The 22,292-nt window shown below is 47.9% G+C and overlaps 1 protein-coding gene across 2 annotated transcripts in view; it reads left to right on the top strand.

Moving 5' to 3' along the window:
• The first annotated feature begins 6,497 nt into the window (after positions 1-6,497).
• Klhl3 (kelch like family member 3) overlaps positions 6,498-22,292 on the top strand; it is a 106,627-nt gene continuing 90,832 nt past the window's right edge. For both annotated transcript variants that reach the window (XM_050144405.1, XM_050144404.1), the window contains exon 1: positions 6,498-6,864. Coding sequence is in view for 1 of the 2 variants with exons in the window: in XM_050144404.1 (XP_050000361.1) it covers positions 6,809-6,864 (56 nt within the window). In the remaining variant the exon portion in view is untranslated. The remainder of the gene's footprint in view (positions 6,865-22,292) is intronic.

Genomic DNA, 22,292 nt, shown 5'->3' with positions numbered 1-22,292 from the left:
CTGCTTTAAAGAAACAAGATTGGAGCCTGAGAGACAGCTCAGTAGTAAAGAATACATATTGCTCTTGTAGAGAACCAGAGAGTTTGTTATAACTCCAGCTCCAGGGGATCTGATACCTTCTGACCTCTGTGGTCAGAACAGATCTGCATTCACATGTGCATAGAGATCATATATATGAGTAAATAAAACAAAAAGTCAAAATAAAAAGCAAAATAAAGTGTAATTTTTAAAAAATATTTATCATGCATACACTATTCTGCCTGCATGTATGCCTACATGCCAGAAGAGGGCACCAGATCTCATTATAGATGGGTGTGAGCCACCATCTGGCTGCTGGGAATTGGACTCTGGTCCTCTGTAAAAGTAGCCAGTGCTCATAACCACTGAGCCATAAGAGTAACAACAACAAAACCCTTCCACAAACTTCCTAAGATCCAAATGCTATTTCTACTTCTGGTTTCCACTTTCTCCAAGCTGACTTCTGACGGGCACGTCTCTTGAGTGCCTCAGGTACTGCCTGCCATTATGTGTGTAACCCTGTCTGCCAGCCTGTGAACGCTTGGGTTTTCTAGTCATGCCAGGTTTACAGAACTGTATGCCATAGCCCCGTTGTAGCCCATTGCAGAGTTCAGTGGACCTTGGCTGAAGTATAAGCTATCAAGTGACCCGAGACATTCTCCAGCTCCCCAGTCCTCCACACTGGGGGTTGAACCAAGGGTCTTACGCACGCCAGGCAAGCGCTCATCCACTGAGTCACACATCCCCAGACTTACTTTTTTACTTTCCTTTCTGAGACAGTTTTACTGAGTTACTCAGGTTGACCTCGAACTCTGGTTGAGGCAGGCAGTACCTGAGAGTATAGCCCTCTGCTACCACGCTCAGCTGCATGTGGGGTTTTACATTGTTTCACATGTACACACCTTCGGTGCCTAGCTGGGCAAGTGGCGTACACCTGCCATCCCGTGCTCTGGAGGCCCATGCAGACCGCTGGTTGGTGTCCACCACCCTGTGCAAAGCCATGGAGTTCACCGCTAGCGCTGTAGAAAAGCAGTCTCTAGCTCCTGGGTGTGCGCACCCTACCTTAGCACACACACGTATCGCGGTACACTAGATTGGTGGGGAAAGATGTGTCGTTTGTAGTTAACCTCCTTATACAAAACAGTTGAGCTTTCTTTGTATCCAGAGAAGAACTGAAAGCTGAGGTGGGAGCAGTAGATAAAGGGCCAACACCATCAAAGCTGAACGATGCTCATCTTTGAACCTGTCTGTGACCTAAGCAGGCTTTTCCTTTTCTTTCTTTATTAATTTTATTTTATTTTAGACAGCGACACGGGTCATCCTTGAATTTCCCAAGAATGCCCCCTTTATTGTGTTCAGGGGCAGATTATATAGAGATAGCCACGCCCCAGCCAAACCCACCAGAAACCACTCTCCTGCCATCAGGAACTCCTGAAGGTCTCGTGCTCAGAGCAGCTGTAGGTACTCAGATCAGGGATTACAAGAAATTCAGGATCTGGGGTCTCACCGCTCCCAACAAGCAACAAAAGGCAAATTAACACATGAGATGTCCCTGATAACCAGACTTTTTTCGGTATTGAAAATATGTCCCATGCTGCCCAACTCTAGTCTCCCCATCTGCGCTCATAGAAACTGAAGGTGGTGTTAGTAAGAGCTGTACTAGCTTTTTTTTTTTTTTTTTTTTTCTGATTCTCCTCCTTCCTTTTCTTTCTAGACGTCAGGCTGACGTGAAAAGCGGTTTCACTTTTGCTAGGAGAGATACACAGGTTGACCAGCAGAGGGCGCCAGTTGTGGGCTGCAGACCTAGGAAAGGAGAGAGTTCCTGGGAAATACTTGAGCATTGTAAATCCTTTAGGTGTGTGGAGGCTGCTTCCCTTCCCGGGGATGCTGCACAGCTGCTTTCCACAGAGGTCATTCCTAAAAGAGGGCTTTGGAAGCTTTGGGTGCCAGCTCTGATTTAGGGGTTCCTAAATCAGAAGTGAGGTTGAAAGTTGTCTGGGCCAGGCACTCTTGGTCAGGCCTTGGTCAAGAACCTCAGAACCTCAGTCCTCTCACGTTCCTAACCCTTAGCCCAGGGGTTCTCCACCTTTCTAATGCTTTAGTCCGGTTCCTCATGCTGTGGGGACCTCCAGCCACAAAATTATTTTGTTGCTACTTCATAACTATAACTTTGATACTCTTACGAATTGCAATGCAAATATCTGATATACAGATATCTGATCTGTGTCCCCTCCCCCATGGGTTGACAGCCACTGCCTTGGAGGGGATAAAAATACACAAAGGGTACAAGTGAGTCAGCAATGTGGAGCTTGCCACCGGCTCTGAGCGAATACAGAGGGAGCGGGAGCTGTCGCGGTTGCTCACCGCGAAGTGAATTGGAGGGAGAGGAGATGCATCGTGAAGGTGGAGCACAGACCTCAGGAGTGATCTACGGGCGGTCATCCTTAGAAGGCTGACCCAGGACACGCGTTCTCTGTCCTCAGAGCAGAAGGGAAGGAAGGCAAGTGTCCCCCTGGACCAGGTAGTGATCTGCTGGCCTGTTGGGGGCCCTCGGTTCTTTCGCAGTTTCCTCCTGCTTTTCCAGGGCACTTTAGTTAGAGTTCATTCAGCAAGTGGCCCAGAGTCTGCCGGGACTTTGGGAGGCAGACAGGCAGGTGGGCTCTACCCCAGCCCCAGTCTTGGCCGCTCCTTGCTGACCTGTTAGCTGCTGTGGCCACTGGGAGCGGACGCTAACTCCACAAAGGCCCTCTCAACCTGACTAACTTTTTCCTTGGCTCCAAGATCAGGGGGTCAAGGCTGTTTAATAACCTTGAGGAAGACCGTGGGACTGGGTGCCACTGGTGGCTTTTAGATACTTGTCATAGGCCAGGTTTTCTGCTGTCTGCTCACGTCTGTAGTTAAACTAAGAACTCTCGGACATAGCTAGTGATATTAACCTCTTGTTTTAGAGGGGGAAAACGATGCTCCTAAAGCAACGTGCATGGGTCGTCTGTCTGGTGAGCACATTCGCACTGTGTCCTGTTCATATATCAACGTCTGGCGATCTTCTCGTCTAGCTGTGCATTCAGACACCTACAGGGTTTGTGAATTCCTCATGCCGAGCTCTGTCACAGGTGTGAGGTAGAGCCTGATAGTCCAGTGTTCTTTTTGTAATATACAGACTTAGGTAGACGTCCCCTTTCTAATTAAATAATTAATAAAAATTAAATTATAATTTTTATAATTTAAAAAATGCAGTAGTCTCTCTTTAAAATAAGATTTAGTTATATAAATATGTGTAGGGCTGTGTTTGCATATGTGCATGGGTGAATGCAAACACCCTTGGAGCTGGAGCTCCAGGTGGTTGTTGGGGACCGAATTCAGGTCCTTGGCAAGAGCAATACATGATTTTAACCACAGAGCCATTTCTCTGGCACCCCCCTAAGCCGTCAAGACAAGGAACATTTTCATCACCCTAAAAGCCCCCTTGTGCCTTTGACTCCCCCTGTGCTTACGCTTTAATGAGTTAGTAGATGGTACAGATGCAAGGTGTGACTTGAGATGGTGCTGTGCTAGGCACCTGCCGGGGAAGAGAGCAAAGCACTGTGGGAGCCAGAAAAGAGGGAAAGGGGCCTTATGGGAAGGCAAGGTCTCCAGACAACATCCTGGCTCCCTGTGCTGTGGGAGAGCTCAGGAGAGAGAACTTTCTAGACCAATCAAGACCTAAAAAGGAAGTTTTTCTTTCAACACTGATTCTCCTCAAGCCAGCTGGGAGCTGGAGGGTTCTGGATGAAGCTGATGGACAGCATCGTGGCTGGAAATGCTGACTGTATAAATTGCTTTGGGGTGGAGGGAGGCCTGGGGTCGCCAGGTGTGCTTGGCTGACTGGGGAGGTAGCCCGAGGCATGGGGAGGAACAGCATGTTCCGTCTTTGCTTGAGGTCTGTGCAACGGTGAAGACATTTAACAGGTCAAAACTATAACAGTTAAGGATAAAGAAACAGAGAAGCAAAAAATAAAAAAATAAAAAAAATATAACAGTAACATGTGGTGAGTGTCTTTTCTATTTCTATACTTCGGGACAATTCACAACTGGGATTTTCCTCCAGGAAGGCACCGCTTGGGTCCTTTTGCTTCTCCTGCTAGACTGAAGCAGCCCTTCTTCATCTGAGTTCTGTCAGGAGCATTAGCCTAGCCCGAGGAGGTCAGGCTGTGGCCCAGATGAAGGCTCTTGGCTCAGCTCTGCCCCCAGCATTGGTAGACTGCTTTCCTGGACGGCCTTCTCCACCTTGGCTCCCCGGTAATAAGTGCATGCGTGGTCTGGCTCTGATACACCCAGTGACACTGGCTAGTGTGGCAAGAGCAGCTTGCAAGGAAACCACTTGGGGCTTTATATTGGCTCTAATAATTCATTTTGGACGTGAATAAGTTTAAACCGTAGTATTTCCTTTTCAGACTGGTTTCCCCTTCCTCTTTTCCTGCGTGGTGAGACATGAATGAAGGCATGCACAAAGGGAAGTCAGCTTTGCATCCCTCTTGTGGTCACCCAGTCGACTTCCTACGCTAGTTACGTGCCTGCGCTCTGGCACGGATTCTGGGATCCCACTTCCTTATTTGTGATGCTCAGCTTCCGTGGTCCCCGTGATTGACGGCCAGAGGAAATATCTGGAACAGAAGCACAGAGCTGATTAGAGGAGGAAGGGAAGTGGGAGAAAGACAGGGGTTTGGCTGTGAAAAAATGGAGATACAGGGCCGCTGGGTGTGAGCTGTCACTGGGGGCTCCTCTCATCTGAGGGAAAGTGACTTTGGGTAGTGGTTCCAGCTAAGAGGACACGGGGAGGTCGGGGAGATAAACTTTGAGACTCACCTTAGGCAGTCTGAGGTCAGAACATTATGTCAAGTTCAAGTCATTAATACATCTAGTTTCTATATAGTTTCTGTACCTGTGTTCCCGCTTTGTGGGCTGACTTGAGGTCTCTGCAACACTGAAGAAATTTAACAGATGGGAACTAGAACAGTTACACACATGAGTGTCTCAGGTCAGAACTAGAACAGTTACACACGTGAGCGTCTCAGGTCAGAACCAGAACAGTAACATACATGAGTGTCACAGGTCAGAACAATAATGGTAACACGTGAGCGTCTCAGGTCAGAACTAGAACAGTAACATACATGAGGGTCACAGGTCAGAACTATAATGGTAACACACGTGAGTGTCTCAGGTCAGAACAATAATGGTAACACATGTGAGCATCCCTTATATTTTCACACGCACCATTGTATCCCCCTAGAAGTTCCGCACAAACATCAGAGCCCAGAAAAAGTTCCCTTTTAAGCAGATGTCCAGGGCATACCGAGAAGGAAGCGGGACATTCCGAAAGACAGGAGGGATTGTCTCGTGAATGAGGGGTCGAGTATCCATCAGGAGCAGGGGAAGACTACTGAGCTGAAGGCTACACACTTGGCCTGTGCTTGAGTGGCTCAGAGATGCCAGGGTGTGTCGGCGGGTGAGCAGTCCTAGAACAGGGACACACATGCCTGTGTTCTCTGCAGCGTCGGGGAAGCTGCTGAGCCCATTTCCATCGCTAATTGACCCAATTATCTCTGAGCCTGTTGGTTATGTCTGGGAGACACAGCTAGCTTCCGGCTTTCCAGAAGATTGTCTGTTAGCCTGAGAAGCCAGGCATGCCAACACGAGCTCCCGAGACGTTCATTAGGGAAGATGAACAGCCGGAGTTATTTTGGAGGTCACTGCCGTCATTGGTGTCACGTAGGGAAGGTTTTAGAAGACCTGTGATCTATTGCCGTTCTATAAAGATTCAAGGACCGAGGCTGGAGGAGCCACTCCAGGTAGGGCCAACAGCCAGAGCGAACAGGGACTTGGGCTGGACATGGGGCTCAGTAGTAGACGTGTGAGCCAGAGCTACAGCTTGCCGTGTTTCAGCTTGGCAGACCTTAGACTGCTGTTCTGTTATGGTGGCCTTTCAGCGTGGCCCAGGACGACAGCGTGGCAGTGTTCTTGTGGCGACTGACCACTGCAATGATCTTTGGCGTTTTTTTGTAGTACAGTACAAGGGGCTTGTTTCAGTTGTAACCCCGCCCCCCACAACAATGCACATCTTGCTCCAGTTCCCTTGTCCAATTCTTCCTAAGCGCATCAGTTCTGTGACACCCACCCGCTCCAGTCCCACGTGTCTCATTGTCGCCTCTCGGAACTACTGTGGATTTGGTGAGGGAAATTAGGCGGAGCCGATGTTACAAGTGAATTTCCCCAGGTGGGTCAACTCCACCGCAGGCCACAGAGGGGCCTCCTCATTCCAGAGATGCGGCCAGGCCCACAGACTCACACAGCCTAGGAGGAGGAGAGAAGGAGGGGTCAGCTTTTCTCTGTTAGTGAGAATTCCTCCGATACTTTGCGACAGAAGAGGAGGCAAGAGACCGTGGGGTGGGCTAGGCGCTAGGGCTGGGGATGCCAGAGCAGATGAGGAAGCAGTTGGAAAGGTGGCAGAGCCCTTGGGTAGCTGCCGCCGAAGCTGTGGCTGTTCCTAGGAGACAGAGGAGAAGCCAGCCTGCGGGGGAGGGGGAGCGAGTGGGTTGCTGCTTTTAGCAGCTGAAAGGGCTGCAGGGAGCTCTGGGTAAGACATTTTCTACCTCTGTCGCTTCTGCGGTAGAAGCTGCCGCGAGTAAGTCAGAGGAAGGAGGACCGGGAGGGAGGAGGTCTCCGTTGCAGCCATGCTGAATCACTGTTGCTGACCAGAATCCCTCACCGGGCTGCTGGGAGAACCCCGAGAGCAGCGCTCGCTCCTGGGTGCATGCACAGTTTGGCGGCTACTAACCCCGCCGGGCCTCCCACAATGGAGGGCGAAAGGTACGTACGTGTAAGCGTGGTGTGTGTAGTATGCATGTGTACGCAAACGGGAGCCTAAGGTGTCATCACGGGCATTTTTGCATCAGCCAGGCAGGGTTGCCAATCCTGGCCGCTGCGGGATCCCAAAACAGAGTGAGGACAGGAAAGTCCCTTTGGAAACCTACCTCCTCCAGGGCTCAGAGATACAGAGAGACCCGGCGCCTGCCAAGGCAAGTCTGGGTTTGCTTAGCGGCAAAGAAGGAACTTCCTGGCTGGTGTTGGGAATAGTTTCAGCGCGGCTGGAATCAGGATTGCCCTTTTCAGGCTGCCTCGGGGAGGCGTTCCCTCTCCCCAGGGTGTCTTTCTTCGGTGGGGTGTTTTGATGTCACTGCAGGGCAGGTCTTGGAGCGGGACACTTGCCTCGGTAACACCGAGGTGGTCGAATCTTCAGGAACCATGCCAAGTGGACGGCTTTCCTCAAAAAACAGGTCTGTGAATGTATGTTCATGGACGCTGGCTTGTGTGCCCAGAGGGGTGGAGGAAAACCCAGACAAGTGACATTTGCTCATAACCAGTTTTGTCTGTGTCTAAAAGTTTGAGAGATGCTGTGAGGTCTGTCTTAGAGGAGCCCACAAACTTTCCACAAAGTAGGAACCTACAGGAGGCATTCAGGTGCTGGTATTGAGCAGGAATAGGCTGACCAGGGTTCCTCTCCTGGCCAGCAGGAGCTTGTACAGTTTTTACTTTGAGGAGCTGAGCCTCCCACAGTGCAGGGCCGGATCTGGCAGAGTTCAGATGAGAAGTCTGAGCTCCGCCACCTCCTCATCCGTGGGTTGGTGCAGAAAACAGGCTTTGCCATTTTCCTTGAGGAGAGAAGACCACAGGGAGAGCCGGAAGACTTTTCCTCCAAGTTGTGAGTTGCTGGTCCCCTGGGAACCACTCAATCAGTGCCGACACCCTTGGAGAGCACAGCAAGTCCTGACTCGGCCCAGTGAGAGCAGCTGTTGTTCCTGCCGTAGAGACCAGCGCCTCTTCGTCCACGCTCACAGGAAGTCTGGGCCAGTGGCTCTCAGCCTTCCTAACGCGGTGACCCGCTAACAGTTCCTCATAGTGTAGTGACCTCCAACTGAAAATGGTTTCCATTGCTACTTCATAACTGTAATTTCGCTACTGGTATGAATCGTACTGTAAACATCTGATATGCAGGATGTCTGATATTTAACCCCTGTGAAAGGGTCGTTTGATCTCCCAGAGTGTCGTGACCCTCAGGTTGAGAACCACGAGCCTAGGACTTTTGAGACTTTGCTACCTCATAGCCACTTTCCGGGCTCCCTTTACAACAGTGGGACATCCAGAGGCCTCCGGGCAGAGGTGGACAGAGTCCTTGCCCTCTCTCATCGGTCTGTGGCTAGCAGAGGAAGGAGTCATGTGTTGGAGGTGTGAGGTTCTGAACTGTGTCTGCTTGCATGATCCATAGCGGATCTGGGCTGAGGTGGGCGCGAGACTGCTGCCCACTGAGCATTTGGGGACAGCAATCGCGTCCCCAGTTTGTGCTCGTGAGTCCTTGCATCACAGAACTCTTCAGCTGATCAGTGAGGGGAGAGGATCCTATGGCTGAGTACTCATTCGCTTTAGTCTTTCGGAGGCTGCACATAGGCAAGAAATCCCAGCTGAGAATTTCCAACATTCGCCAGGCTGCCCAGGTCATTACTTTTTGTCTCTCTTGTGGGGACAACCTACCTGCCGAACAAATAAGTCTTCCTCGATTTGTCTCCTGTCTCTTTGCAAAGCATACCCATTTCCCACCAAGAGTTCTGTTAGAGTCTTTCCTGGCCACTCCCCCTCTGCTCCCCGCCACAGAGCCCCGTTCCCAGAGCTCTTATGGATAACTCTTCTCCTCCCATCTTGGTCCTCACAGACGTTCTTACAGACAAACCTACAAACCTCTTTTTTGGTGGGTGGGGTGAGAGGTTAAGACAGGGTCTCTCTACGCATCCCTGGCTGTCTTAGAACTCATTCTGTAGATCAGGGTGGCCTTGAACTCACAGAGGAGCCACCTGCTGATGTCCACCCCAAAGTTCTGGGATTAAAGGCGTGTAACACTTTACTTGGCCACACTTCTTGCTTGTATCTTAGACCTGGATGAGAGGCCCTGCATGTCCATTTGTGCTTCTGCTTCATATAAATGACAAGTCCTCAAACTTGGAGCCATGCCCTCACATCTAAGGATGGTGTCTGTACTTCCTCCTTACAGTTCTCACTGACACAGCTCTGCCCGTGGCAGGTGCTGGGTAGTGAGTTTCTAACTGATAACATAACAAGTCTTAGTCATTCTTTGAGGATTTCATACAGTGCTTTTGATTACACTCTCCCTTTCCCCAACTCCTCCTCGATCCATCCCCACCTTCTTAACCCGTCCAGCCTTCATGTTCTTGCTTCTCCCTCTCTCCTATTACATCCCCCCCCCGCACCCCCACCCCACTCACCACCCCTCCTTCACCACCCCTACTCCCCAGCCTTCTGAGTCTAGTTTGTGTTTCCTGATCACTACTGGTTGTGAGGCCGGCCCTGGAGTGTGGTCGGTATACCAGGTATTCCAGCACTAAGGATGTCTGACTCTCCCTGTCCCAGCAGCCATCAGATGCTGGCGTCTGCTCAGCCACGGGTGGGGCTTTGTGCACCCCCCATTGGGAGTTTGTACGTCTTGAGCTTACATGGCTCTCGTGTGTGCTGTCGTAACTGCTGTGAGTTCCCGTGTGCAGTTGCCCTGATACCTTGTAAAACACAGTTTCCTTGAGGTCCTCCACCATCATGGACTCTGCACCCTTTTCCTCCCAACTCTTCCGCAAAGACCCACGGGCCTGGGGGTGGAGGGGTTACCATGTAGACACCCCTTTTTCTCTCAGTCTCTGCATCTTGACCTTAGCTGGTGACTTTTGTGAGGAACTCTGGTAACTAAAAAGGTGGGAAAAAAGACTGAACTTCCTTGGCTATCAGGCTGATTGGCCCAGCTCCACTCGCAATGCCCTGACACGAAAGAAGAGGTGGAGGCAGCTTGGGTTTATAAGTTTCCTGGAAGCCAAGGGTGGAAGCTGAGTGATTGGCCCAGGTCACGAGTCCGACCTCAGGGGCTGGAGGCATTCCGCGCCTCATGCTTGTTCCACATTTAACCTGCTCGAACGTAATTGGGGCTATTTTTAAGCATTAAAACATTTCAGCCAAAAGATTTCTATGAATAATTTTCTTTCCTTGCTATGAGGGTACGAAAATACTTTTTACCTTGAAACGTTATTAATTGAAAGTGTGGGCTTGGGAACAACACAGATTCCAAGTGAAGTGTTTCACAAGCCATGCGACGTTGTGCGCATTGTGTTTTTACTGAGCTGTTTTTTATATGTAAGGGAACAGTAACACCGTTCTTCGTGGGTTGTTGTGAAGATTAAATGAGGCAGCTTGTGTACACTCCTGAGCTCTGTCTTTTGTTTTTTCTGTCATGGAGTAAGCACTTAGAGTATGGCAGCTACTGTTGTCCCTGGACCCTCTGTTGCTTGCTGCGCCCTGCGATGCTAACAAAGCTGTTGGAATTTTCCTGTATCAGTTATCCAGAACAGATTATGTGGGACCATTCCCTCAGGAGCACAGAGGGAAAGTGTAGCAGGTGTCTCCTTACTTAAGCGATCTCTTCACAGTGAGGTGCCTCACAGGCCTCACACCGCTTATGTTTTATGTTTTAAGGTTTCGCCAAGATCTGTTTTTACCTCCCTTTACAGTTGCCATGCGGCACAAAGATGCCCCAGTGCGCATGAGCTGGGCATCCTCGTTCAGGCTGAGACCTCAAGAAGAGCCCGTGGAGTCGCACTTTCTTGGCTACATCCCGAGCTCGTCAGCCCCCTGCTAGGTCTGCTGGTGCTAACTCCTCCTCTCTGGGTGTCACCAAGGCTTGGTGAGTGGAGAAAGGTGATTGGAGGTTCCAGCTCTTCGTGACTTGTCCTCTCCCCTCCTTCCTTCCTCTCCCACTTCTCTCAGACACGAAAATGGTAGTTGCCCTTGCTGTTGGGGTTTTATTTTAGATTTGAAAACCAAGCTTATGGATGAATTAAATTTTCCACTTCCAAGATAAACTCAGTTCATAGCAACAGAAAGTAAAGTGGTTGCCAGGGGGTGGAGGAAGGGGAGTAGGGATTGCCTCGCAGGTGTGGGATTTCGAAGGGGAGGTGAGCTGTAGAGATGGGTACCTGCTGACACCTGTGCAGCAATGCCATGGGCTCCACGATAAAGCATAACTTTTGTTGTGTATGTTACACACACACAGATATAGACAGACACAAATACATACATAGACACACCAACAAACATATACACACATAGATACACACAAATACACACAGACAGACATCATACACACAGATATATACAGACAGCCAGACCAGACACACACATACATAGACATATACATATATAGGTACAGACAGACAGACCCTCAGACACACAGAGAGAAAGAGACAGACACAGACACATTCAGACATACAGACATACAGACACCACACACAGACACAGACATATACAGACACACAAGACAGAGAAACAGACAGACAGACCAGACACACACAGACATAGACATAGACATACACAGACAGACAGAGAGAGAGAGAGACAGACAGACAGACAGACAGACAGACACACACACACACAGAGACATATACACACAGGCATAGACAGACAGACAGACAGGTGCGTGCGTGCACGCACTCACACAGACACACACGCACACATCCCGAAGGCCCACACTGACAGATCTTCAGTGGTTGCAGAGAAAAGCATTCTTTAGTAGAGAAGTCATCACAAGGAGAAGCTAGTTGCTCATTTTTCTTAAAGCTGTATGATTTTTGTCATCAAGAGGGTAGGGTGCTCCTGCCTGAGAAGGCTTCTAGGCACAGCTCTGCTGTGACTACCTGTGAGGTGTCCTTAGGGGATGGTCTTCTTGGCTGGCTCTTATTGACAGGAGCCTGCTGTTGTGCCTTAGGGAGCTCCTGAGAAGGAGGTGTTTGTTGGGTGTTTGCTCTTGACAGCGGTGGATAGAGGAACGCTGCGGAGACAGCCTGGATAGCCGCTCTTCCAAAGGCTGAAGGTTGCATCAACAGGTCACCACTGGTGAGACAGCGCAGGGCGCATGTCCAGCAACAGAACCTTGTTTTCTACTCCAGTTCCTGCTGGCCAGGCCCTTCGTCCTCTCTCTGGCAAGAGTCACGAGTAGACCCTTGTGCAGAAATGTCTGTCTTCCCAGACCCCCTGAAACCCTGCCCATCATCTTGATGGTAATAACGGAAGTCAAGTTCCCTCTGGAGATGGAACTTTTATTTCTTTAAAGTGGAAAGGGAACAAAATCAGCAAAGGCAGACATTTTATTATTTTTTTTTTTCAGATCAAGATTTGGCCTTTTAGAGTTTCTTTGATAGATTGTTGAGGCATATCCAGGCAAGAACAATTTTTCCGTGTGTGTTCCAAATCAACTGTTTTATTTGATACTATCCCACTATGGAAATGACCTATTTTTTTTAAATGTCTAGATGAACCCAAAAGTAGGTTAGATTGAACAGACCAGCAAGAAGCTATGTAAAAATAGTTTGAACATGCTTTGTTCTAAGATTTTTTTTCTTGTTATGTAAGTTCAGTGAATCTCAGGCTGGAATGTGACTTCCTATGATTTGTGAAGATCTTAGGCTGTCTTTCCTTGCTTATTTTCAGGGTGCGTGTGTGTGAAGATTTGCTTGCGTGTCTTTGCTTCCAAGTATGTCCCTGTTGCCCTTGGAGGTCAGAGAGGCCATCACATCTCCTGCAACTGGCATTATTGAGATGGTGAGCCACCATGTGGGTGCTGGGAATGGGACCTGGGTCCTCTGGAAGAGTAACCAGTGCTCTTAACCACTGAGCCATCTCTCCAGCCCCCTACTTTCCCTTTTACGTATGAATTCGCACCAGGGCCTCTGTCATGCTGGCATACACCATGAGTTCAGCTCTCCCGTTCCAGCCTCATACAAGCTTGGCTTTCAAAAACCACATGGCAGGGAGCTTTCCTTGGCTAATTCTACCGGTATGAACTCAAGTGTTTTCTATCTTGATAGAACTCGTTTTTCATCCAGATTTTTAAGGCAAGTCGTGAATTAGGCCTTCAGGAATGTGATTAGTAACACCTGTTCTTGATGTTGGTCAGGGAGGAGGGTGTTGTACAAGTGGCAGCAGCTACGAACAGCGTTCATGAATGGTGGCTGGCTGGCGTGAAGGGCTGCTAAGTTCAGGAAAATTAGTATGATGTAGGACTGTCTGGACAAATTCTGTCTCACCGCGTCAGGAGATGGTAGTTCCTGCTTTGTACTATTGTTCTGAAGATGAAACTAGATAATGGATGTAAGACCCTTTAGCGTAGTCATCTTCCAGTAAACGCTGACCTTGATTGACTGTCCCTGGGACTCGGAGCTTTCTAAGGCTTCTAGTGTGTGACTCTGTGGGCTAGCGTTCAAGGTGGCCCTGCTGGAAGAGCATGTAGCTTATGTGTAAATGCTGTTACTGGACGGCAGGGTTTAGTAAGGTCTAGATTCTGGAGGCTGGACATACTCAAGTGCCAAGTTCTTCACCAACCAAGAAGTACACATCTAAATTTTGAAGAGTTTATCTAATTATCCTTTATCAATAAAAACTCAGGGTAAGAACCTGAATGATTTTAGAAGTGGCGGAGAAATGACCAGTGACCTCTTCTTTCTTTCCTTCCTCAATCCAAAAGGGTGGAGAATCTTTCTAAGCTCCACCCTACTACTTCCTGTGTCTCTCTGTATGGCTTCTGTCTTCCAAAACCTCTATGACTAATTTTGGTCAGCTTGTATCTAGCTCCATCCTCTGATTCAAAGTAAACTTTACTGGCAATCTCAGAAGTGCCAGAGTGTGATCAAAATATCCCATACCAAAATTTGGTAATTTTTATCTTGAACTTTAGGATTGGGTTACTTTTTAGATATGTAGTTTATCCAAGGTCTCATGGCTTAACCAAGTGATATCATGGGATAATTAAACCCTTTCTTTTCTATATAGTGTGAGATGAGGTGGACCTATAGCTAATTTATAGTTTTTGGTTTTTTCCTTTCAAAGGACCTTTCTTTGCTGAGAGAATATAGTGAATTGAGTCTGGTCCTGCTGGCCTTTCTTAGCATAGCTCTGCCTTCCCTAGGCAACTTTGTCTGTCTTTATTGCCTTGCTAGCTTGACTAGAACATTCTTGGGCCCCACGTATGAGGCCTGGCATGAGGCAAGGCTTTTGAGCTCTGTTGTGTGAATATTTGTGGAGAGGAATCATTAATCTACAAGCTTTGGCTGCCTCGCCTCAGACTCCTTATCCCCTGGAGATCCTCCACACTGTCCATGTTTTGGAGGGCTAGGGCCCTAACCCCCTGCTTGGTAGTTTGCTTGGAGGGGCTACCTGCCTCCTAGCTTTCCTTCAGGCTCATTGCCTGGCTTTTCCCCACAAGGGAACCAAGGACTCACAAGGCAAGCGCTGACTTATCTGCTTGTCCCTCTTTTACTGGCTTTTTCTCTCCCTCAGTCTTCCTGCTTTTGCATTATATGCAGGGGTCTCCCATCCCCAAAGTGATGGGAGAGCATCAGATGAAAGGACATAAAGCCAGGCTTAGTTTTAGACAGGGGGGAGTCAGGAAGAACACAGCTGTCGGTAGTTTGTCCATGGAGCCTTCATTTGCCCAAGGCTTGTTGAGCACCCGTCCAAGGGACACTGTTGAGTGCCTGTCCAAGGCTCGCTGTTGAGCACCCGTCCAAGGCTCACTCTGTGAGTACCTGTCCAAGGCTCTCTGTTGAGTACCTGTCATGTGCTGCATGCTAAGAAGATGGAACTGAGGTGACATCTTGGTTCACATGGAGCTGAAGGTCTCATAGAGTCAAACTTGCCAAAACCACTTTTACTAAACTCTTAGGAATTTTGTGGCTCAGTTATTCAATTTAGCTATTAGGAAAATCAGATAACATAAATAAATCATATGAAAATGTTCAGAACTCAAGCTCTCCAATATCACTCTCACTGAAGCCTTTGCATTTCGGTCTGCTGTGTCTCTAAGGAGACGGCTCCACACCTGTGCACTAGGAGCACATACCTGTCTCCAAATCCCGAGAGACAAGATGTCTCGTGGAGCGACAGTTTATAACACAGGGGAGAATAAATAGTCGTAATTAGTCCGGGCGCCTTCCCCTGGTCACGCTGTAGCTACTGAGCAGCACTGTATGGGGAGGCAGACAAGAGCTCTTCAGGGGAGAGCATAGAGAAGGTCCGAGTATGATGCTCAGAGTGTGGGAGAGAACGGGTAAGCGGATGGTGGAGGGCAGTAGGAGAGGCTTCTGGGTAGACATGTAAGGACCTGGGGCTGAGCTACACCTGGACAAGACAAGATGGTGGTGTAGACACACTTCACCAAACCAAAGAGCATCGAATATTTAGGTTGTTGCAAGTATGTTAGTTCTATGATAAAAAAGAGTCTCCAGGGCAACGATGGGGTTATGAGAGACCGTGATGGCTCTCTGAGGTTCGTGCTGAATCCTGTGAGGACTCAGGAAGAGGCTTCATGCCGAAATGTCTTGGCCACGCGGACGCTGTGGAGGAAGTGATGTGATAAGCGAGGCAGAAGGGAGGCTGTGGTCGTAGCAGCCAGGGGAAGATGGCTAGCAGACATGCAGGACAGGGATAGACTTGCGGGTGTGGGTGACGAGGGTGTGCTGAAGCAAGCCTTCGAGGACAATGCCCCCCGTTTCTGTCTGGGATCGGCCTGTTTGTAAGTGTTACAGCTCTGAGGGGAAAGGGTCCCCCACCGTAAGTGTTATAGCTCTGCTCAGGTGTGTGTGTGTGTGCGCGTGTGTGTGTGTGTGTGTGCGCGTGTGTGTGTGTGTGTGTGTGTAGGGAGGCTTCCCCGGTATACAGTTCTGAAGGGAAGATATCCTTGCAGTCAGGAAGCAAGGGATACCTCAAAGTCACACTATACAGCAAATGTCACACGAGTGATATATTGGCAGGGAAAACCCCAGGTGGGTGGCCGCCTCTGCTCAGGTGAGAAGCAGCAGGGGACTGAGCAGCAGACAGATTTTATGTAGAGTTTCTTGGGGGTAGAACTTCCCAGGGTAGGGATTGGTAAGATTTCAGGTCCAGAGCTCGGGCTTTCTTCTCTGTAGGGCTGGGTCTGTGCCAAGCAGTTAAGGCAGTTAGAGTGTTCTGTGGGCGGAACTTGGTGGCTGGGGGTCCTCAAGGGGCTTGCAGTGTTCCTGCTGGTTTATGTCTTGTGAGGTAGAGAATACACAAAGACTAGCTTGAGAGAGGCAATTTGGGATATGTGTGGATTCACTTACGTGAAATTTCAGTAGGGGAGAAGGTAAGACATTGCTATGGGATTTGGGATTTAGTGGGCAGGGGAAGTGGCGGACTACAGAGAGGTATAGTCAGAGCATATCTTTTTCTGTTTGTTTTTTTTTTTCTTCAAGACAGGGTTTCTCTCTGTAACAGCCTTAGCTGTCCTGAACTCACTCTGTAGACCAGGCTGGCCTCAAACCTACAGAGATCCGCCTGCCTCTGCTTCCCGAGTGCTGGGGTTAAAGGTGTGCACCACCACTGTCTGGCGAGTGTGTGTCTTTTATGTACATTTTAATGATTGCTTCTGTGTATTCGTTTCTAGTTCGGCCCTGAGGCCTGCTCTACTGTTGGTATCTGTAGTTGGCAGAGATAGAGTCAGACCATGGGTAGAGTAGTCCCATCTGATTTACTGTCCAGCCCTTGCAAAGACAGATGAAGGTTTTCAGCTCTGAACCAGCCATGACATGCAACGAGGGCCTGGTGCATCACGATTCCGTGCTGGGTGCGCTGAGTTGCCAGTCTTACAGTGTTGTGGGGACCCACCAGAGAAGACTGCTCAGACATGAATTTCAGCCAATAGGAAGCCTTTATTAACCAGCTGGTGACTACACTGGCTATTTGGGATCCCAGTGTAACCCTGAGCCTTTCTCAGGGTGAGCTTTAAAGCATGGGTTGTCAGTACTTCAGTTAACGAGAGCAGTTAGCCAGAAGCAGAACTAACTACAGAAGCCAAAAAACAAAGTGCATTTAGAGACTTTCCACAACTATGGGCTTTGATGGATTAGGCCTTTGTTTTCGCTTTGGCAGGTGGTGCTGTCTACATGCTGAGTTTGGTGACCTGAATGGCACTTCCATCATGGAGTCAGTTGTGCTAAGGTTTGGGGGCTTACTAATGCTCAAGGCCTTGTTACAACAGACAGTCCACGGACACACGGTCCTTGCCTGCCAATATGTTGGCTAGATAAGTAAACGAAAAATACTTAAGCACAGTCATGTTCTATATACCGGTTGGATCACAGGCTAGGCATACAGTAGGATTTAGGAAACAGAGAAGAGTTGGGGCTGAAGTATTCCAGGGACCGCCTAGAGGAGGCGAAGCTGAGGGTCCTCACGGACAGACTCGCAGGTGGTGAGACTGGGAAAGGGAGGGCTGTGCATCCATTCAGTACCTAACAGTCCTCAGGAGATGTCTGAGTAAGTCAGGGCTGGTGGTTCAGGTTCAGCTCAGGTTGGTGTGTCTGTGGGGTACCTGGATGCTGGGCAAGAATCGTGACTTTACGTTGAGGATTTTTGAGGTTTATTTCACTATAGCCTTTTTTGAGACAATCTCACATGACCAGTAAATACGTAGACCAGTTGGCCACTGCGAAGAGCCCTTGGATGGTGAGGCTAGGACGGCACCCCGCTCGCCTTTCGGGAGAGCAGCTTGGCTGTGCTGTGTGGCTTGGAGGAAGCCTTGAGAAGAGATCGTCTAAGTGGGGATGTCAGGTGGGATGACAGCGCCATGGCCCAAAACAACACCAAACACCAAACCCTCAAGAAAGAAGGGGCAGCCGTGTTTGTCCCCTTCTGAGGCTTGTCTATCTTACTCTGACCTTTTGAATGGGGTCAGCAGACACCTGGGAGAAACAGATACAGTGAGCCAGCTTGTGACACTTCCTTCCTGTGAGCTCTTGATGGGTTCCTAGCCTGTTTTTTCTTTTCAAGATTTATTTTTATTTTCTTATTTATGTGTGTGCATGTTTGCATGTGTGCATATGCATATATGTATTCTGCTGTTCATGGAGACCAGATGAGAGCATCGAATTCCCTTGAGCTAGCATGGCAGGCGGTTGTGAGCTCTCTGGTGTGTGCTGGGAACACAACCCCGGTCCTCTGGAAGAGCAGCAAGCACTCTTTGCCCTGAGCCATCTCCGCAGCTCTCGTTCTTGCCATTCTTGGGCTGCAGGACGTCAGTGTTGACTCACACAGGTAAGCTGAGTAGCAAACAGGTTAGTGTGTGCATTAGTTGTCGGTCAGACCCCCAGGTATTTGCTCAAGTGGATTAATTTGGTGTGTTCTCAGTCTGTTGAAGCTCATGCAGCAAGTGGCACAGGTGACTCTTCCTGCTGAGTACATTCGTGGTCGGTTACCTGATTTACTCTCGTTGGCTGTGGTTTCTGTCCCACTCGGTCCTGCAGCCGTTTGTCCCAAAGAAACACACAGAGGTCTACATTAATCATAAACGGGTTGGCCTATTAGCTCAGGCTCCCTATTAATGCTTACATCCTGCATTAACCCATAATTCTTGTCTGTGTCAGCCATGTGGCTTGGTACCTTGTTCAGGGAGGCATTCTCATCTGTGTCTCTGTGTCTGGGTGAAGACTGCAGACTGAGACGTTCCTCTTCCCAGAATTCTCCTGTTCTGGTCACCCTGCCTATACTTCCTGCCTGGCTACTGGCCAATCAGCATTTTATTAAACAAATACAAGAAACAAATCTTTTTAGGGTAAAACCATTGTCCCACAGCATACTGTTTTTTAAAATTAATTAATTAATTTTTTAAAAATGATCTTTTCTCATTTTACATACCTATCCTAGTTCCCACTTCCTTCCCTCTTCTTGCTCCCCCCTCACTCCCCCCACGTTTCCTCCACTCTGTCTCCTCATCCACTCCTCAGAGATGGTAAGGCTTCCCATGGGGAATCAACAAAGTCTGACACATCACTTTGAGGCAGGACCAAGGCCCTCCTTAGTATATCTAGGCTGAGCAAGGAAATGGGTTCCAAAAGGACAGTTCATGCACTTAGGGATAAATCCTGGTCTCACTGCCAGTGGCCCCACAGACTGCCCAAGCCACACAACTGTCACCCACATTCACAGGGCCTAGTTCAATCTTATGCAGGTTCTTCCACTATCAGTCTGGAGTTAGTGGGCTCCCACTAGCTCAGGTCAGCTGTTTCTGTGGGTGTCCCCATCATGGTCTTGACTCCTTTGCTCATATTATCGCTCCTCCCTCTCTATGACTGGACTGGGGGAGCTCGGCCCAGTGCTTAGCTGTGGATCTCTGCATCTGCCTCTATCAGTTCCTGGATGAAGGTTCTATGATAATAAGCAAGGTAGTCATCAATTTGATTACGGGGAGAAGACCAGTTCAGGCACCCTCTCCACTATTGCTTAGGGTCTTAGCTGGGGTCATACTTGTGGATTCCTGGGAATTTCCCTGGTGCCAGGTTTCACAATAGCTCCACAATGGCTCTCTCAATCAAGATATCTCTTTTCTTGCTCTCCCTCTCTGTCCTTCCCCCATCTCAACCATCCTGTTCCCTCATGTTCTCCTTTTCCCTCCCCTTCTCATCTCCCTTCTGCCCTCCCTTCTCCCCCCACCCCACAACCCCAATTTTTTTCAGGAGATCTTGTCTCTTTCCCCTTCCCAGGGTGATCCATATATGTCTCTCTTAGGGTTTTCCTTGTTACCATCCTCCCTGAGATCATGTATTATAGGCTGGTTATTCTTTGCTTTATGTCCAAAATCTACTTATGAGTGAGTATATACCATGTTTGTCTTTCTGGGTCTGGGTTACCTCACTCAGGATGCTGTTTTCTAGTTCCTTCAATTTGCCTGCAAATTTCAAGATGTCATTGTTTTTTACCACTGAGTAGTACTCCATTGTATAAATGTACCACATTCTTTTATCCATTCTTTGGTTGAGGGGCATCTGGGTTGTTTCCAGGTTCTGGCTATTAGGAATAATGCTGCTATGAACACGACTGAGTAAATGTCCTTGTGGTATGAGGGTGCATCCTTCGGGTATCTGCCCAAGAGTGATATTGCTGGGTCTTGAGGTAGATTGATTCTCAATTTTCTGAGAAATCACCATACTGATTTCCAAAGTGACCATACAAATTTGCACTCCCACTAGCAATGGAGGTGTGTTCCCCTTACTCCACACCCTCTCTAGCATAAGCTATCATTGGTGTTTTTGATCTTAGTTATTCTGACTGGTGTAAGATGGTATCTTAGAGTCATTTTGATTTGCATTTTCCTGATGGCTACGGATGTTGAGCAATTCCTTAAGTGTCTTTTGGCCATTGAGATTCTTCTGTTGAGAGTTCTCTGTTTAGAACTGTACTCCATTTTTTTAATTGGATTATTTGGTATTTTAATGTCTAGTTTCTTGAGTTCTTTATATATTTGGAGATCAGTCCTCTGTCAGATGTGGGCTTGGTAAAGATCTTTACCCATTCCTGTAGGCTGCTGTTTTGTCTTGTTGACAATGTCCTTTGCCTCACAGAAGCTTCTCAGTTTCAGGAGGTCCCATTTATTAATAGTTGTTCTCAGTGTCTGTGCTACTTGTATTACATTTAGGAAGTGCTCTCCTGTGCCCATGCATTCAAAGCTGCTTTCCACTTTCTCTTCTATGAGGTTCAGTGTGGATGGATTTGTGTTGAGGTCTTTGATCCATTTGGACTTGAGTTTTTTTTTTTTTTGATTTGCAACAGTTTTATTGAGCACAGTTGCCTCTAAAACTACAAGGCTTTGGGGTGCTTAGAGGGGTATTAAGTCCCACAGTCTGGGGAGCCGTTGGTCATCGCCACCCATTTCTTCCCAGCTTGCAGGATGGGATCTCCCAATGCTTCTCTGCTGCCATGGCTGTAGCCAAGGTGGAGCAGTCCCTCAGGCCTCTTTTATTTTCTCTTCATTCAGTTTTCTTTAAATTTATTTATTTATTTATTTATTAAAGATTTCTGCCTCCTCCCCGCCACCGCCGCCCATTTGCTTCCCCCTCCCCCAATCAAGTCCTCCTCCCTCCTCCGCCCGAAGACCGATCAGGGGTCCTTGCCCCTGTGGGAAGCCCAAGGACCACCCACCTCCATCCAGGTCTAGTAAGGTGATCATCCAAACTGCCTAGGCTCCCACAAAGCCGGTACGTGCAGTAGGATCAAAAACCCATTGCCATTGTTCTTGAGTTCTCAGTTGGACTTGAGTTTTGTGCATGGGGATAGATATGGGTCTATTTGCATTATTCTACATGTTGATATCCAGTTATGCCAGCATCATTAGTTGAAGATGCTTTCTTTTTTTTCCATTGTATAATTTTAGCTTCTTTATCAAAAATCAGGTGCTCATAGGTGTGTGGATTAATATCTTGGTCTTCGATTCAATTTCATTGGTCCACCTATCTGTTTTTATGCCAGTACCAAGCAAATTTCATTACTGTAGCTCTACAGTAGAACTTGAAGTCAGCGATGGTGATGCCTCCAAAAGTTCCTTTATTGTATAGGATTGTTTGGGCTACCCTGGGTTTTTTGTCTTTCCATATGAAGTTGTATATTGTTCTTTTGAGGTCCGTGAAGAATTGTGTTGGGATTTTGATGGGGACTGCATTGAATCTGTAGATTGCTTTTGGTAAGATTGCCATTTTTATTATTCTGATTCTACGTATCCAAGAGCATGGGAGATCTTTCCATTTTTCTGATATCTTCTTCAATTTCTTTCTTCAAAGACTTGAAGTTCTTATCATATAGATCTTTTACTTCTTTGGTTGGCATTACCTAAGATATTTTATATTATTTGTGGCTACAATAATATCAGATGTTTTTCTGATTTCTTTCTCAGCCCTCTTATCATATGTATATAGGAGGGCTACTGATGTTTTTGAGTTGATTTTGTATCCTGCCAAATTGCTGAAGGTATTTATCAGCTGTAGGAGTTCCCTGGTAGAATTTTTGGGTCACTATCATATCATTTGCAAACAGTGAAAGTTTGACTTCTTTTCCAATTCGTATCCCTTGATCTCGTTTTGTTGTCTTATTGCTCTTGAACTTCGAGTATTATATTGAATTGATATGGAAAGAGTGGACAGCCTTGCCTTGTTCCTGATTTTGGTGGAATTGCTTTGAGTTTCTCTTCATTTAATTTGATGCTGACTGTTGGCTTTCTGTATATTGCTTTTATTTTAGATACATTCCTTGTATCCCTGATCTCTCCAAGACCTTTATCATGAAGGGGTGTTGGGTTTTGCCAAAGGCTTTTTCAGCATCTAATGAGATGATCATATTTTTTTTAAGTTTAT

The sequence above is a fragment of the Alexandromys fortis genome, unplaced genomic scaffold (assembly GCF_014885135.2).
Source record: "Alexandromys fortis isolate MF-2015 unplaced genomic scaffold, M_Fortis_MF-2015_v1.1 scaffold_1, whole genome shotgun sequence".
In the NCBI taxonomy this organism is placed as follows: domain Eukaryota; kingdom Metazoa; phylum Chordata; class Mammalia; order Rodentia; family Cricetidae; genus Alexandromys; species Alexandromys fortis.
This window is presented reverse-complemented; position numbering and strand designations above follow the sequence as displayed.